The sequence below is a fragment of the Sinocyclocheilus grahami genome, unplaced genomic scaffold, assembly GCF_001515645.1.
Source record: "Sinocyclocheilus grahami isolate Dianchi unplaced genomic scaffold, SAMN03320097.WGS_v1.1 scaffold88.1, whole genome shotgun sequence".
NCBI lineage: Eukaryota > Metazoa > Chordata > Actinopteri > Cypriniformes > Cyprinidae > Sinocyclocheilus > Sinocyclocheilus grahami.
Genome location: NW_015505267.1, coordinates 904479 through 923559, shown reverse-complemented (window position 1 = coordinate 923559; position 19081 = coordinate 904479). Strand labels below are relative to the sequence as shown.

The 19081-nt window shown below is 36.8% G+C and overlaps 1 protein-coding gene across 1 annotated transcript in view; it reads right to left on the bottom strand.

The window, feature by feature from the left end:
* Positions 1-540: 540 nt before the first annotated feature.
* The window catches only part of LOC107587024 (uncharacterized), a 46795-nt gene continuing 28254 nt past the window's right edge, over positions 541-19081 (bottom strand). Inside the window, exons 3-5 of the mRNA XM_016274625.1 lie at positions 7676-7853; positions 1598-1754; positions 541-1516 (exon numbers count right to left, since the gene is read on the bottom strand). Of these exons, the coding sequence (XP_016130111.1) occupies positions 1397-1516; positions 1598-1754; positions 7676-7853 (455 nt within the window). The 3' untranslated portion in view covers positions 541-1396. The remainder of the gene's footprint in view (positions 1517-1597; positions 1755-7675; positions 7854-19081) is intronic.

The window sequence follows — 19081 nt, the reverse complement described above, 5'->3', positions numbered from 1 at the left end:
CACAGCTTTTCACTTTACAATATGTTAATTGAAGGACTGAAGTCATGTTGTGGATTATTGCTATGTTTTTATCAGCTGTTTGAACTTTCATTCTGGCAGCACCCATTCACTGCAGAGGATGCATTGGTAGGTGGTGAGGTAATGCTAAATTTCTCCACATCTGTTCCAATGAAGTAACAAACTCAACTATATCTTGAGTGTCCTGATGGTGAGTACATTTTAGATTTTGGGTAAAGTATTCCTTTAAAACAGGGCTGTCCAAACTCGGTCCTGGAGGGCCGGTGTCCTGCAGAGTTTAGCTCCAACTTGCCTCAACACACCTGACTGGAAGTTTCTATGCCTAGTAAGAGCTTGATTAGCTGGTTCAGGTGTGTTTAATTAGGGTTGGAGCTAAACTCTACAGGACACCGGCCCTCCAGGACCGAGTTTGGACAGCCCTGCTTTAAAAGGATTACCTTCATCTATTAGATCATTTGCACGTCTTGGTCACACAGAGATGCACAGACATCAAATTAACAAAGAATTCAACATGATAAAATTATATTTATTAAAAGAAGGTTTTAAGGGAACACAAAAAGTGGTTATTTATTGGCTCAAATCTACACAAAACGTTCTTCGTTAATAAACATGTCCTGTTCTTTTTTAATTTTATGAACAAATACCATTCAAGTGAAAGAAAACCGATGCACTTGTTTAATATCACATTGAACTAAAGTGTATTAACTTATTAGTAATGTATTCATTAAAAAAGTTATAACAAAAATATTTGCAAAGAAAACTCACAAAACTAGAACTAGTATTGCTTATGTAATTCAGCAGACGGAGCGCACAAACATTACAATTCATAAAAAGCAAGCATGATGTATCACAACTTGCATTGTTGGAACTTTATATTTCCTTTCTTTTTCTTTTTCAATCATCAACCAAGAGAAAAATATCTCGGAGAAGCCCTTTCAAACAAAAGCTTACACGGAACATAAATAAAAGAGGATTGTTTTGGCTTAAAAGAGTCCATCCAGTGTCCCATTACAGGTTTTTAAAGTAAAATAGTAAAATAATATGTGCCTCCCACTCCAAAAAAAAAAAAAAACCCAACAAAGTAATAATGTTGTCTCTGTTTGTTCCGCCATGCATGTTCTTTGAAGCCGGTCAACCAGTAGCAAAGAGGCTGCGCCCATGTGCAATAGTTTGTGTGTATGCATGTCAATCCTCTTTATTTGTGATCGTTGTTCAGGAAAAGATGCAGCATGAATACTGGTTGTGTCTGCGAGCAGGCAACAGGAACCGTTCATCTACAGTCACTTATTTCACAGGGACACATGGGGAGGAACACCAGAAAATCCCCGCAAACCACAGTCCAGTTGCCATGTCAACAAATGTGCCATGGAAACTGTTTCTAGGTGGCACGCTCCTGCTCGTCCACTTCCTGTTTGGTTCTTCTCAGATTGCTTTTCATTTTGACGAACTCTGGGGTGTTTTCTTGCTCCTCTTCGTTCTTATGTTGCTCCAATTCCAGCTAAACAAGAAGACTATTTCAGTCAATCATTTCTGGATATGCCCATTATACGTCTTTGTCTTTGTGTGTGAGGAAACATACCTGTTCGAGGGTCTCTCGTCTCTTCATAAGCTCGATCTCAAGGTCTGACCTTTTCTTGTGCGCCTCCTGCTCCTCTTTCTGAGCCTTCAGCACCTGCTCTCTCTTCCTATTTTCCATCACTTTCTGGAGTTCTGGTTTATTCTGCGGTGCAAGGCCCCTGTGATAAGAAAAACAACGAGACGATGAGACACTTGACAAATAAGTATCCAGAATTTTACGGTTTATGAAAAACTGTGTGGTTACTGGCCCTGCAAAACTCGACAGTATGATGTATTATGTCTGAATTCATAGTATTCCAAAAACAGAGATTCTGAAGTGTGTATTCTATGGACACTTTACTATCCCATGAGGCCATGGGAGAGGATATATGAATGGCAGTGAAGCAACGCAACTGACACTGGTAGGTCACATGACATGGCGGATATAGTATGTCCAAATTACATTCATACTACCCACATTCATACTATACAGAACATAAATTTTTAATGGTTGCAAGGGAAGTTCAAACTCAAATGTAGTGGCGGAAAGTACGCCATTTCAGATGCACTTTAAGATGTGGCTCAGGTACCTCCTTCAAAGCAAGTCATCAGTCACCAGAAAAAAAAGTCAAGTCTGATTGGTTAGAAAAGTATCAGCACACCTCTCATCAGATAGTTTCATAATTTGAGCACAAAAGCGGCACTTTGAAATTTAACATTTAGGATTTGGGGTTAGTTTAAAACCCACAACAGCTTCCATTTTGATCAGAGGTCTGATTTAATGAGAGCAAAAGATGAGATGACTCCTGAACAGTTTAGGGATAATAATCTATAGAGTTACAAAATATGACTGAAGATGTCGCTGTGAAAATCCTGACTGCCCCACATACTGTAATCCAGTATGGATGGATTCCTGGATGGGTTTAAGGGATTGGAATTGGTTTATGATGACTAAAGGCTGGTTTACATTTAGAGCGTATGGAGATTAACTCTTTAAATTACAGTATTTTTCTGTGACATCTTTGTTGCGTAATTCTCAATCCCATGTTTCTCCAAATTAACAAACCAGAAACCAGTTGGTTATGAAACACTTCTAGTTCATATGTAATGAATTTCAGAGAAACATATTTAGAATAGTCAACTGATTTTATAATTAATTCAATAATGATAAAAATCCATCCATCTATTACAACAACAACAACCAGTGTTGATAACTAAAACTATTTAAAAATATTTTTTTGTAATTGAAATAAAGCCAACATAAAATAAAATATAAATGTTAGATCTTTAAAGGTGACATATCATGAAAATCGGACTTTTAAGTGTTATAATCAGGTCCCCGGTGCATCTACCAACCAAGGAAACGTGAAAAAGATTAACCCAGTAACTTTGTTTTGGTAAGCCTTTTTCTGCAAGCGTCTGAAAAAACGAGTGCATCTGATTTCGCTCCCTTGGTGATGTTGCAAAGGGATCTCATTATAATATTACCACCCCTTAATCTGCATGTTTCCACCCACGGCGCCGTCATTTTGATTTCACAAGCGACAACGGTGTACTAGTTCTAATGCCATGGCAAAAGTTTGAGCAAAGCATGCTAACTGTTCTGTCTTTGGCTGCACTGACAAGCACAGAACATTATTTAGAGTCCCAGCCTCAGAGGAGACGAGAGCAGAGAATTTATTGATTTATTTACTGTATATTGCTGCTGCCACACAGATCTAAAATAAACATGCGATTTATTTCCCAGCAGTTTACCTTCACAGACATAACCGACTGCTTTTGTAACTCATGTGTGTTTTTAACGTAAACTTGTGTGTGAATGAGAACTTAGTTTAGTACTCACATGCTGTGTGACAGCCGCTTTCTGTCCGTGTGCTTCAGATGTGTGCACTCAGAAAACCGTATATCAGAAGTTTGAACTAATATGGTTTAAAACGCATGATTTTAGCCCGATAAACATAATAATCAGAACCAAAACAGATGTTTTTAGCAGGTACAAGCTGTAATGCCGCAGCTCTATTCTGGAAAAGGGGGCGGGGAGCAGCAGCTCATTTGCATTTAAAGAAACAGGCCTGAAAAACAGCGTGGTTCTACTTCCACTCAAAATAGGCATTTTCAAAATGTTATAAATTATCTGTGGAGTATTTTGAGCTGAAACTTCACAGACACATTCTGGGGACACCTGGGACTTATATTACATATTGTAAAAAGGGGCATAATATGTCTCCTTTAAAACCAACCAAAATAAATGTTTAAGTATTAAAACTGCTCAAACTAAAACAATGAAATAAAAAGTAATGCTATATCTAATTTAATTATAAAAATGACAAAAGCACAAAAACTACTAGAAAGTTAATTCTAAATATTAATAAAATGTTACATAAGTAATACTAAAACACTGACAGCAACTTATTCCAGCTCTCTGCCTGGCACACCAGAGACATGTCAACAGTTTTATCCATCCTTCCAAAACTTGTAGACTTGTCTAGACTATGAAGAAAAAAAATGAGAGGAGCAGATGAAAATATCAAAGCTGAGAAAATGGGCGATTAAATGTTTTGGCTATTTGGACAGCAGTTATATAATTATATGGCTCCAAAAAATGGAATTATGAGAATCTCTGCCAGGTGAGTGTAAAAAAAAAATTACACACTTCTGTCGGTTCTCCATTTGTGTGTCATGTCACTGATTTAGTTTCTGAACAGTATTTTACTTTCTCCCTCCAACTATTCTCTCTTCTCAGAAGTAAGAACAACAGCAGCACATCAGGCATTAATCACATGAGTGGAATGTGTCTGTTGTGCAGGTAACTTTATGAGACCAATAACAGATCAGATATATTCCACAAACATGATAAGAGGAAACAATGATTGGTTTATGATTCAGGGCACATTTCTTATTAATGATTAAATCCATGAGCAATCTGTGTTGCCAAGCAGAAGCTAATATATGTTGTTTCCATCCCAAATATAGAACTACAATCCAACTCGTCTTAAAACTCTGCTTTTGTCATTTAGTTATTTGACTATTCTCTACTCTAAATCTAAACTATTCTAGTCTAAACTAAAGTATTTAAAAAATAAGTAAATAAAAAAATAACCCCATTACCACAGTCAGGCTCTAACAATGTGTAAATGCAGCCTTTCCAAAGTAAATACTTCATTGGCATCTTGTGACCAGTGAGTTTTCTGAAAGTTATTGTCTTTATTCAAGCCAATATTAAGATAAGGATGTGCTTTTGTCCATAGGTGTGGCTTTATGGCCGTTTTCTCTTTGTCGTTCAGCTATAACAGGAACAATGGGTGGGTCTGAGTAAACAAGTGAAATTTCTCGAGTGACGTGTCTATAGAATAACAAACTATCTTGCTAAAACTGGGTGTAAAGAGATAGTTTAAAATGCTGCGATCATTTACTCCCCATCATGTCATTTCCATCAGTGTTGTTCTGTCAGGACCACTATCGTCAAAGATGATTGACAATTAGCATACAGTATATAGTTTGGATTGGCGGTATGGTTCTGTTCTGGGCAAGAACTCCCTGCGCATCCATGGTAGGCTGCATGAGAGCAGCGATAACCCCCCCCCCTTTAACTATCGTTAAAGTTCAATAATGTTATGTACATATTTTAGAATTAGTCTGATTCAAAGGAGAATCAGAAGGCTGAATCCTGACTGACAGAGGAGGAGCTGGGGATGGAGGAGGGTAATTAGCTATTGAGCAATGCGAAAACTGCTGATAATACCGAGGGACCTTATATATGAATGCTTAGATAGGTGTCGTATTCCCATAGGTTGATGGTGATCAGCTGAGAGTCAGCTGATGCGAGCTTGACTAACGTGACCTGCCAGAACTAACGCTATGCTAGATTTTTGTCCATACACTGAAAGTCATCAGGGTCCAGTGTTGTTTTGAATAATATTTGGAAGAAAGTTGGTCATACAGATTTGAAATGACATGAGGGTGAGTAAATTATTACAAAAATGTAATTTTTTAGGTGAACTATCCCTTTAAGACTGATGGTTTAGCTGTATCATGTAACTGTAACTGGGATGAAAAGCTTAAAAATACTTCGGTTCTGTGAATTTCTGAAGTACAAACATCTTCAATGCCAGTCTGTGGCGTCACTGATTATATAACAGGAACACACTGGTCCCTTGGTAACTGCTAGAAACATTCACTTTATCATTATGTGTGGTTACTCGTTAAAGACAGTTAGGCAAAATGACAGAAAAAAGAAAAGGATACAGATGAACAGTGACAGAAATAAACAGAAAGCAAAGAAGAGGTTGGCCTCGATTACATAAAAGCCCACCCCGGCCCCCCAACTCAATACATTATCTAATATATGATGCAACAGACTATATATAGCCTGACCTCTATCTCTCCATCACTCCGTGTTCTGCACCTTCTGTCCTGGCTGTAGATGTGATTTCATAACATTCTGAGTGTACAGAAACACTTAAGAGTGTTTGTGTACAGCAGGGTGGGAGGCAGACAGAAGGTGGGCGTCAGAGAAAGAGAACAGAGAAAGGGTGGGAAGAAAGTCTAAAAGGATGCTGTAATCCTTCTTATGTAACTCTACATCTTTCAGCATCCCTCTGAGCACCACATCTGGAACTAATCCCATTTAGATTACAGAACGGTTCCCTTTTCCTAAACCAAAACATGCACACACACTCAATTCCCCACTCTCTATCAAGTAAGACTCACTAACATCTTAAGGACAAATACAAAAAGTGTGAAAATTGAAATGATAGCTCCTCTTTCTTGAGGCTCTTCATGATTTCCACACATATACATTTAAAATAAACATTATTAAATATATAAAAAATATTAATACAAATACTAATTATCAATAATAATATAGTCATGGCAATTTTTACTTACACCAAATCTATTTGTAAATGAAACCAGATAGGATGTTTATCAAAAGCAATTTCATTTGCAGTCTCTGTGTTGTGTATTTTAAACCATACAAGCTCAACAAGTGCAAAATATCACCCACAAGCCACACAGTCATTTTTACAAATCTGTATCAAGATAAGGTAACAGACTCAAATCTTTTCTGCCTGGAACCTGCTTAAGTATACATATGCAGTACACCTAATTGGGAATTACTGGAATAAATCCCCAACAGAGGATTCTGATATCTGTAGGAATTCTACGAACTCTTCTCTTCATGCTCAACTAATGTGGGAGGTGAGAATCAGAGAACAGGAGTTTATGTAATCATGCTGGTAGAATGTGTGTGTTATAAGTTTCTTGCAACATAAATGACTTGTGCTGTGACTTATCCATTCTTATTCACACCAAAGCTGCAAGAACCTCAAGGGATCTTCCTAATAACTTCCAACTGAAAAAGAAAAAACTGCTTTATGTAACAGGGAGCATGTGTATACATTTTCTGTCACAATTCATCACCATTGAGAATGAGAGAGACAGAGGAAAAAAGAACGAGAGGACTAAAACGAGTGACTCAAACTTATTGTTTCCAGTGCATTTTTTCCCGGTTCCTGTCTGCCTAGATACAGCACACAAACACAGACAGATCTGACGGGGAGGAAATCATTCATCTTGTCCAGAAAGTCCTCTGGGTAGAATCAGCTTTCAGAATTACTCTATTTTTTTTTTTAAACAACTCATCTGTGAAACAGTGGACTGGCAGAAATGGATCTTTATAAGACGCATAACAAGTCATACAGGCATTCATCACAGAATACTTTATTCTAATTGGTCAAATGTGGTCAAATATTTTAATATAATCTCTGCATTTCCTATATAGCTATGCTAGTTTCATGCCATGTGGGATAATGTACAGTCAATTATAATAAAAAAAAAAAAACCCTAATGAACTTAATTTAAGGGTCCAGATCACCTTGTCAGGGATTATTTCTATAACAACTGGCAAATTTTTACTTATATATGTTTATATGGAAAAGGATGGCATTGATGGCTGTTTCAGCTTTAAAGTCCTAAATAAAAATAAGTTTAGAAATGGCACGTCCACACAGAATTGCCAAAAAAGAAAGTGAATTCTGAGAGGAAAGACAGTGAAAGAGGACTGAGAGGACTGATCTAATGTAGGCTGTATGTGCATCACCTCTTCTGGTTCATGAGGAGCTCTCTGTGTAAGTCCTGGTGATTTCTGGAGGACTTCACTGGGTTGAGGAGTTTCTTGGGCTTAACGATTTCATCGCTATCACAGTCCATATAGTCTGGCTCTGCCATAATGCTCCGCGCACGGGACAGTCCCTCTGGTATGTCTGTCTGGTCCAGACCTGAGAAAAAGACAAACACACCTATTTTAACATCAACATAAATAAAAGTTCTGCATTTATTTTACCAATTAAATGAAAATATGTTTTTCATTTTTCCTTTTATAAAAACCACAGTAACCGATCTGATGAATGGGGCAAAAAACACATTAACTTTCTTTTAATGTGGTCTTTTATATATACAAGTATATTTATACAAGTATAAATACTATGTACACAGACCACAGTCAGGACAAAACCATGCTACGCTGTATCATAACAACATACCGATCAACGCTTCAGTGTTTACTGACATAGCAACATATGCAACAATTAAACACACTCCACATAAACATTATACAAGACAAATCTAGCGTTTAAAAAGCATAACCCATATTTCCTAGAGTATTTGCATTTTAATGTCAAAAATAAAATGATAAAATATATAAAAAATAAATAAAATAAAAAGCCCAAATCATAGTGTCAAAAGCACAAAACAAAATAACTGACTAATAAATAATATGTGCATATAATCACATTAAATAAAACCAATGATTTTTTTCTTTCTTTTTTAAACAATTATTTCCAAAATAATAACAATGAGGATATATAGGGGAAATCCATTCTTTTAGTTTCACTGAAACTGTCATATCAGTGAATAAATAAAGCTCTCTCTCTCACTGGTTTATCTTATCATTTATTGTAATAATAAAAGATGATGAATGATGAACCCATGTGACTGTTATCTCACATGGTTATTTGTTTACAGCCGGATACTAGACATTACAAGCAAAAACCATCATACACTAAGTGCATTTAGGTCAACAAAGTATGTTTTCTTTAACTATTCTAATAATTAATCATACAAATATAAATTAATAATAAAAAATATAATAACTAAAGAGATAAAATACTTTTTAACTACATCAATTGAGAGACCTTTTAAAAATTTATTTTGCAGGACTATTTGAATGAATTGAAATAAATCTAAAAGGTGAATAAAACAGTTTTCAATCACTGCATCTACACTTTCCCTTATACATTAAAATACATTTAACCTAAAACTGCACTTGCCTTAAAGTGCATTTCCATGTTATTTGTCAACTAACTGCATGCATTCATCCCCCCCAAATCTCACCTGGAAAGACTGGAAACACGGGGTATCTGAACATGGTAGTCATCTCTGCGTTTGAGCGTTATTAAAAATCTCATGATATTAAGCACAACTTCCCACAGCTAGATGAAACTGCATCTCTGTATCTCTGACGGAGCGCTGCGCTCTATAAACAGCTCTTCTGACTCCGCCTGATGGTTTATTACCTAACAGCCCACCCACTCCTGCCAGAACGGCTCCTCAAACAGCCCGCTTAATCTTTCATCACCCGAGACAGAAACATCAAAGAGTGTGGCCTCAAATACACACAAATAAAATGATGAACACTCCCACCTAAAGAATTCACACAGGTCTGCTTCCATATATAGGATAAACTCTGAGATTAGAGCTATTAAAAGAAGAGAAATATTGAACGTGATGGGGCTACAGGAATGTATTCAATATTTCAGAGCGATCATAAATTTGTGTTATTTTCTAACACGTTAATGTGCGTAGCATTTTCATGATCTTATAACCTTCAAAACTGATTTAGAATTGATTGATTTAAAGTAAATAGGCACACTCTAAAAAATGCTGGGTTGTTTCAACCCAATGTTGGGTCAAATATGGCCTAACCAAACTGTTGGGTTAAAAAGCTCATTTAAAAATGTAACCAAAATTTAACCCAACAGTTGGGTTAGTCCATATTTGACCCAACATTGGGTTGAAACAACCCAGCATTTTTTAGAGCGCAGGTTTTCAGGCCACAAGCAAAGCCATTATTCTGAAAGATGACATGCTGCATTTATATCAAACCATAAAAGAATTATAATACCAATATTGTAGTTTATTACAGAATGAATGAGGATTTGTGCCATGTGGGTTACAGTTTGTAAGCTGCAGTTCGTCTGCTGACCACTAGATGTCATCCTCACTTACAACTAGTGATACACAACAACTGAGTTGTTCTTGTCATGACAATTTAATTTTGAAGAACAATATGAGGACGTTTCAAACACTATCCTAATGCCTCAAGGGTAAATTATGTCACTGCCTGAAGTGAGTGGCACTCCTTCAAGGACAAAATCCACACTCTTCGTTGACCATATGTTTGTAGACAGCCCTTTCAACTGTGGTCACTATTTAAATGCACATAATTGAGCTGCTGCACACGTGTTTTATTGCAATAACTTTAGTATTTCCCATTCTGATATGTTTGCACGTGCATATGGTATAGCAGTGTTATTTACAACCAGTAATTTCATCATGCATTCAGGAAGAACACCTTAGTGGAAGTGGATGATGGTGCGATTTTCCAAATGCTGTGCGTCAAAGGCCGCTGTATAATGTTTGTATCTGCACTCAAACTTCCCTTCCAGATTCAGCCAGAGTAGTTCCTGTTGACAGCGCAATGTTGAAATGTTAAAGTTTCACAAAGTCTAAAGAACAAGAAGTCTCATTTCTCAAGTCAACATGGTACATTGATCTTATCTAGTTAAAGGGACAGTTCACCCAAGAATTATTTACTCACCCAAGTTGCTCCAAACCTGTATGAGCTTCTTTCTTCTGTTAAACACAAAAGAAGATCTTTTGAAGCATGCTCTTAACTGTTACAGTTGCTGGTCCCCACTAACTTCCATAATATGGGAAAAAAATCTATGGAAGTCAATGGCTACCAGCAACTGGTTACCAACATTGCCAATATCTTTTTTGTATTCATCAGAACAAAGAAACTCATACAGGGTAGTTTGGAACCACAAGAGGATGAGTAAATGATGACACATGTTCAACTAAGAAACTTCTTTCATTATATTTATTCACCCTCATTAACTTCTTTTTGTTTTTGTTTTGGTCTTTCTGGACACTCTTTTCAGTTTAATGTAATGGGAACTGAGGCTATCATTCTCCAAAATGACAAAAGAGCATAATTAAACTATAATAAAAGTAGTCTATATGACTCTTGCACTATATTTCCAAATGTTCCAAGTTTTCAAATGTCAGCTTTATGACATTAATGTCAGGTATAAACCAAAAATTGAATTTGTTATTCACTGAAAATCTTGATATCTATCCCAGCAATCATAATATCTAATTTAGGAATGAACTGGTCTTTTGAACGCTTTTCAATTCATCATTTGATTCGGTTCACAAAATTGGTCTGACTGATTAGTTCCCAATTCAGACCGATTCAGTTTTCAATTTTAATGTGCTGCCTCCTATCAGTGATCTTCACAAAAGGGTTATTGATAAGCTTATCAGTGAAAAAGGACTTTAGTTCTGTTTCTTTCTCACAGACCTATCATATGGCTTGACTATAGCCCACAAGTCATACAGATCACTTTTATGACACTTTCAGTGCTTTTCGAAACGTAAAACCTTCAACCGTTTATTCAATGTAATGGCGAAAATGTTTCAAAATAATATTTTTACTTTTGTGTTCTACAGAAAGTAAGTCATACAAATTTGGAACAATATGAGACTATTAAATAATTACAGCTTTTTCCCTTTTGCATGAACTATTTTTTAACAGGGACATAACTGACCATTTTTTATCAATAATGCTCAAACAAACACTATAGTTTGAACAACAAACTTCATGTCGCAGTATCAACAGCACTTTCTACATGGGTTGTGCAATGCTTATACGTCTCTGCACAGGGAGCCCTGCAGGACAAGTGTGTTTAATAAAAGGCCCACATCCAGCTTTTAATTACAGAGCTGCACTCTTCAAACCCTGTGCAGGGCACAGACGTCTCTATGGTGACCACCACAACACTAAGCACACCGGTGTGTCCATGGCTGAGCATCAACACACCTGTCATTTCAATATACTTTCACACTGATTGTGTATTGATAATGATGCATCAGAGCATATATTTGCATGCAGGTCTGTGTTTGTGCATGAAAGTATAAAGGAATGCTTGTAAACCATCTATTCACTCATTAAGTAGGACTGGAGCATCTGTTTGCCAGTCCTCAGTCTTGTACCTTGTTCCAGCACATAGACATGCACATAGAGGGGACAGCTTTTATTTAACACCCCATTGCATACGGCGATCATGCATCTCGGCCAGATTTGCATTCATGTTTAAAAGCTGCAGTGCTTTTGTTCATGCTCCACTTAAGATTAAAATTAGATCAAGAAATAGATGGTTAGATCAAGCTAAATCACCTGAATTTATATGGTAGGTCTTTAAAATTAGGCAATATGTGTGACTATGGTATGGTTTCTCATGACAAATCTAATTTTCCTTGATATTTTGAAACGGTTCATTGCAACATCAAAACATGCTGTAACTGTCAAAGCTCAAAACTTCCTTCCCTATACAAAAAGACCATTTATTGGTACTAAGATGCAAAAACAACTCATTCTATGCTTTGTATTTAAAGACATGCACACATCACCACCACATGTAAATGATGCCTATTTGATAAATCAGAAACTTGGCCTATATTATTCCCAAACACTGAAAGAACTAACAATAAAATGCGAGAGTGTGTTAAACCTTGTGCACTGCATATCATTCTAAAGAATATCAGAAATTTGCTCTTTTTCTAAATATTTTATTCAGCATGGATCGAAAGTGATAGTAAAGGCATTTATAATGCTATAAAAGATTTCCATTTTTAAAAAAGCAGTTTTTTTAACTTTCTATTCATCAAAGAATCCTGAAAACAATGTTTCCACAAAATGATGTAGCAGCACAACTGTTTTCGATATTGATAAGAAATGTTTCTTGATCGACAAATTGGCATATTAAAATAATTTCTGAAGGATCATGTGACACTGAAGACTGGAGTAATGATGCTGAAAATTCAGCTTTGCACCACAGAAATAAATTACATTTTAAAATACAGTATATTAAAACAGTTATTTTAAACTGTAATGATTAGTAATAATAATAATTGGGAAACTACATTTCCTAGTATTCTAGAAACTGTTAATTAGGATACTAAAGCACTAAAGAAGAGTTCACTGGAAAGGTGGAACAAGCTTATCTCAAAGAGTTCATAATGACTTGGATGGTCCTTATTAACCCTCTCCCACAGACACACATGCATTAAATTTGCACAAACTCCTGCGTACACACGTCCACAATAAAAAGCTGGAAAACTGCAAAAAGGAAATCACCCACGCCTCCTTCTGAGCACTAACCATTACTGTAAATGATCACACACCGACATCATTATGATTTTGGCGTGTTTACATACTTAGATCATTGTTTGTGCAGATTTGCTAAGAGTCATGTGGTTGTTTTAAATATGACATCCAAAAATCACAGGCTTGAAATGTGAGCCCAACAGCATGATGGGGGATTTCAGTATTGATTGCTACAATACAATCAACAATACAGCCCAATATATTTGGTTTTGTGATGTTATGGCCTACAACATAAAAGGAGAGACCAGAGGGCGTGTGCACCTCAATCAATCACCCTCAGCTTCCTTTTCCAGTCATCTCTCCAATGCCTACACACACAGACCTTGGATGAAGACATGGGGCGGCAATAACAGGACACAGACAAACTCAAAAAAATTCCTTGCCATTTTGGTCACATTTTGGAGATGAAAAATAAGCTATCTGTGAGTCTCAAGCACTGGGACACACACAGAGAGATGGAGAAGGTGGAAAGGATGCCACTTCTTTGTTCCGCTCTCATTAGGCAAAGAGACATGCAGGGAGGAAGGGAGCAGCTGGCAGTCTATTGCACCATCTGACCCTTATTGGGCACAGTTTACACACAGCAGGAGGATATATTAGCCCCTCCCCAATCCCAAAAGCCCTTTCACTGGCACTGTAGCACTGTCACTTTCACCTATTCTTCATAATGTATTCATTTCTAACCTAACACTCAAGAAATTCTTCACACACTTTTCTTAACACAACTAAACCCCATTTCTGGCACGAAGGCCTTTCCGGACCATCCCCCACTCCACGTCCCACCTGACACCTATTACATGCCACAGAGGTATCAATTCGCATCAACAGTCCTCTAGACGATTCATTTCCCTCCCTCATTTTCTCATGAACCGCCTCTTCCCTTGACAGGAATGAATCAGGCCACCACTAACCAGCTAGAGATCTGAAACTGATTGCATGTAATCCTTTAAATGAATAGTCCAGGCAAATATCCCCATAAAAATTATATAACCGTCTTCGCAAACAAATAGATTGACAATTATTCACTTACAATTAAAGTCTATGGAGCAAGTATCCTGTACACATTTTAAAGCATTAAAATCAGTGTTATTTTGGTATCATTCATACACTACTACAATATTTATAAATATTTTAAATTAACTTAATTTTTTGTACAAATTTACAAGTTTTAGTGATTGTTATGTGCTTTTGTTAGTTTTTTTATATATATATTTCTATGTAACTATATGTTATGTTATTTCAGCTTTATTTCAATTAACAGAAGCTATTTTTAATTATTTTATTTGTTAAAATTGACTGAAACATTTACATTTTTTAACGATTGTGTTAACTGAAATACTGGTCAAAATTATTTTCTATGCAATACAACAGAGTTTACATTTTTTGAATTATTTAAATATTTCAGTATCGATATTTTATTCATGATTCAAAAAGATTCACTAATAAAGACAGATCCTATATCTTAACAATTAGCGAATATATACACAAACAGGAGTAGGAGACAATAGCAAAAACAGTCACACTCATCCTAAATGGATTTTTAAGCTGAATCTCATCCATGTCCTTTAACTGGGCCAATGGAAAACGTTAAAACTCACAAACCAAGGGGTTTCACAGCACAGAGGAGAGAAAGAGAAAGAAAGAAACATTTATGGGCTCCTCTAGAAGGGTCAGGGGTTAGACACTTCATCTTATTAGCATTAAACTGCTTGATTCATCCTCACTACACAGTGGGCATTCATTTGAAAAACAAAACATAATTGGACTCCATAGCAATATTGAAGCCTAAACTGCTGTCTATTGTCCGTATAATTAAAACAAGTCACTTGTACAAAGCACAACCCCGTCACACTAGAGTCAAACTACAAAATAACAATAAAAACTGATTCAGTCCATTATGCCAATGCAGAGACAAAACACCAACACATGCCCACTGTGGCCGCAGGGGTTGTGAATCTGCTGCTGTGGAGAAGAGCTCTGATATACACTTATAAACCCAAATCAGGTCAAACTGAAATATTCTCATGCTCAGACTGATAAAAATAAAAATTGCTTTTCTTTGTGCTGCTCTCTGGTGGCTGTGGATGTCAAAAACAACACTAAATCAATAATTCAATAGGACTGATTACTATCGTTGACATGCAACATGGCAAATCATCACATTTTGGATCTGGATCTGGATGAAAGATCTGGGGCCTCATTTATAAACGTTGCGTATGCACAAAACCTGCCCTGAAAGAGGCGTACGCCACTTCCTACGCAAAAGGTGGGATTTATAAAAACAAACTTGACGGGAAAATTTGCACACATGCACGCAAACTCTGACCCATGCGTACAGACTTTTTTTTCCTGGAGAGAGTAAAGTAATGAAGTAAACAATGATTTTAAACTCTGTTTTCATGTCGATATACAAATTTACATTAAATATTCCACTCTCATTAATGGAGATAAGGACTGAAATTACATAAAGTCATTACGCAGAAGTTAAACCAAAATTATATGAGTTTAGACATAGCCTAATTGTAGAGGATGCGCTTGATCACTTTTCCTGTGGCATGCTATGTTTTAATGACAGCGAGAAGTGCTATGTGCATAATAATTCATCTTTAAACTAAACTGCATATCTCATGTTATGAGAAAATATTTTTAGTGAGAACAATGATCAATGATGCGCACTTACTTGTACGATAATACAATCTGCCATAATATGATATTATGGCAGACACTGATGAATTCGGTGGTCAAACGGTTCATTGTCCCGTTTGAATAGGTCCAATGATAATAGCTTACTGTACAACCGCAGCTGCACAGAGGTGATGATGGCGTGTGAAGGCATCTCCACAACATTATGAAAAATACCACTGTATTTGAAGGATACAACTTGAAGAAAACGGTAAGATTTGCACATTTCCTTTTTAAAATTATTTTTAAATAACGCCCGAGTCAGACAATTGTATTTACTATCTGTTTCCACTAAAATAGCTAAAAGATGTTCACATTTAATTTAATTTGAATTGTTAAAAACAATCCAAATATTATTTGGTCAGTGGAAATGAATGAGATCAACTCTATTCTAAAATATTTATCCGAGAACTATTGTAAACAGTTTTTTTAATGGATATTTTGATATATTTATTCTAAAACATAAAACGGATACTGGATGATTTTTAGCAATAAAAATGTATGTGTATGTAACAAATGGCATTTATAGTAAGTATCCCCTTAAAGGAACACTCCACTATTTCTGAAAATAGGCTAATTTTCCAACTCCCCTAGAGTTAAACAGTTGAGTTTTACCGTTTTCGAATCCATTCAGCCGATCTCTGGGTTTGGTGGTAGCAATCTTAGCTGTAGCTTAGCATAGATCATTAAATCTGATTAGACCGTTAGCATCTCGCTCAAAAATGACCAAAAAGTTTCTATATTTTTCCTATTTAAAACTTGACTCTTCTGTAGTTACATCGTGTACCAAGACCGACGGAAAATGAAAAGGCCATATCGGCCTAGAAAATCGCAACTTTTCATTTTCCGTCGGTCATAGTACACGATGTAACTACAGAAGAGTCAAGTACTAGGGGAGTTGAAAAATGAGCCTATTTTCAAAAATAGTGGAGTGTTCCTTTAATGTGATGTACCTTTGTGGATGGGAATATGTATGGAAATGATATGCAGATGGGGTTCTGCATAGTAAAATTAGACGTTGTAAGCTCCATATAAGGGGATTTCGGGGAGGAGACGGGGTGGAGAATCTAGCATTTGTACGTACGTACACTTTTAGGATGAAATCTACTGAGAGTTTTATAAATGAGACCCCTGGTCTGGAATTATTTTCATTTCCGGTCCGAGTAAAGGCAAGACCTCTGGCATTTCACGGCCTGACCTTAAGTAACCAAAAGAGAATTAGGTCATGTGATGAGATGTCAGGTCACTGCTGCATACTGGGAAAAGGAAGCACTTATTTATGTGTGCAAGTGCACATTAACAAATGGAAGTCTCCAGGGGCCTGATGTATAAACGTTGCGTACGCACAAAATGGGCATGTAAATGTGCGTACGCAATTTTCCAAGCACATATCGGGATTTATAACAAATAAACTAGGCGTAAATATGTGCGCACCGTACGGACACTCTAGAGTCTAAACCATGGGTACGCACTCTTTTACTGGAGTGAGCGAAATAAGGAAGCAAACTGAATGATTTTAAAGTCTGTTTTACATTTCACATACACATTTAGATTAAACATGACACTCTGAATAATGAAGTTAAGCACTGAAATTTCATGAAATCATCCAGAAATTACAACTATTTAAACAGAAATATTTGAAGTGGATGTGCTGCTTTCGAACAATTTTCCTGTGGTATGTGATTTAATGTTTTAATCACAGTGAGGATTGCTTAGCGTATGACAATTCCACTTTTAATTGTGTTCTAAATAGCAAAACTCATGTTCTGAGAAAATACTTTTGCACGAATAATGATCATTGATGTGAACTTGATTCGTCTGATGGCTTTGGAACACAGATGGGAACGACAGACATAAGGATGCGCTCGTTGATCAAACAGTCCATTGGCTAGATTGAAAAGGTCCGATGACAGCAGAACTGTTCACAGGTGTCGCACACAGACAGTAGCCTAATGATAACCCCTTTCGTGCTCTTCCCAATATTGTGACAAGCACCCTATTTAAAAGGGTGTCGCACACAGACAGTAGCCTAATGATAACCCCTTTCGTGCTCTTCCCAATATTGTGACAAGCACCCTATTTAAAAGACAGAATTTGAAGGAAACTGCGTTAAACATGGTGTCACGTGGATGGAAATATGCATGGAAATGATATGCAGATGACGTTATGCATATTAAAACTAGGCGTTGTAAGCTCCATATATGGCTATTTCGGGGAGGAGACGGGGTGGAGAATTATGTACACACAATTTTCCGCTGACTGGGTATTACAAAGGGAATTTTGTGCAGGTTCTGGCGTACGCATGGCTTTATAAATCGGAAAACTTTTGTACATACGCAAAATCTAGCTTTTGTGCGTACGCACACAATTAGGATGAAATCTACATAAAGTTTTATACATGAGGCCCCAGGTCTTTCCGCCGTACGTCATATTATGCATTGTTTTAATCATTTCATTGTTTTCCCTGTCAGTCAATGTTATTCAATGGTTTTTGAACCAAAAAAAAAAAAAGTGTCATAATTTAGCTTTCCATGACCATTTTGTATACTCTCTCTGCCCCCGTGACAAAATAAGACGTCAAAAATGATACAAAAAAAGTGACAAGCAAACAAAACACTTTTGTCCATGTTAACTTGAGATTTTGTCCTTCTCACCAACCGTTCATGGGTTTAAGCATGAGAAAGAGAGAACATTTTATAAACCTAAATTTATATACTCACTATTTGTCAACTGGTTGAATTGGGTCACAACTTACTAGATGCTAGAGATAACACTATGTCGACATATCCGTGTTCAAACATCCGTCACACCACCTCCTACTGCTAAACACACTCATGTGTGCCTTTTCTCAATTCTGTGGGGGCTTAGTGCTAACTGTAAAAGGAAAAAAAAATCGACTTCCTGTTCCTCTCACTCACCAACCACACAAGTCTTTCATGTGTGCCTTTTCTCAATTCTGTGGGGGCTTAGTGCTAACTGTAAAAGGAAAAAAAATCGACTTCCTGTTCCTCTCACTCACCAACCACACAAGTCAAGAAGGGCCATTGATTCTGCTCAGCTGTGGCCAGCACCTGCTGGGTCAGGGCTTTCGTTAAAGGGGTGTGTGAGAGGTGCTAATGTATGTTTGGGGACGTATGTGAATATATGTATAAGGATGTGACATGAAGGATTACTAACTAATGATTCCAAGTAATGAAAAATCACAGACAACACAGAGATTGGCACATTGATCCATGGTGCTCATGTGGGCAACATGACTTTGAATCTATCTTTCGTCATTACTAATCTCCCCCCCCCTCCCCCCCCCCCACTCCA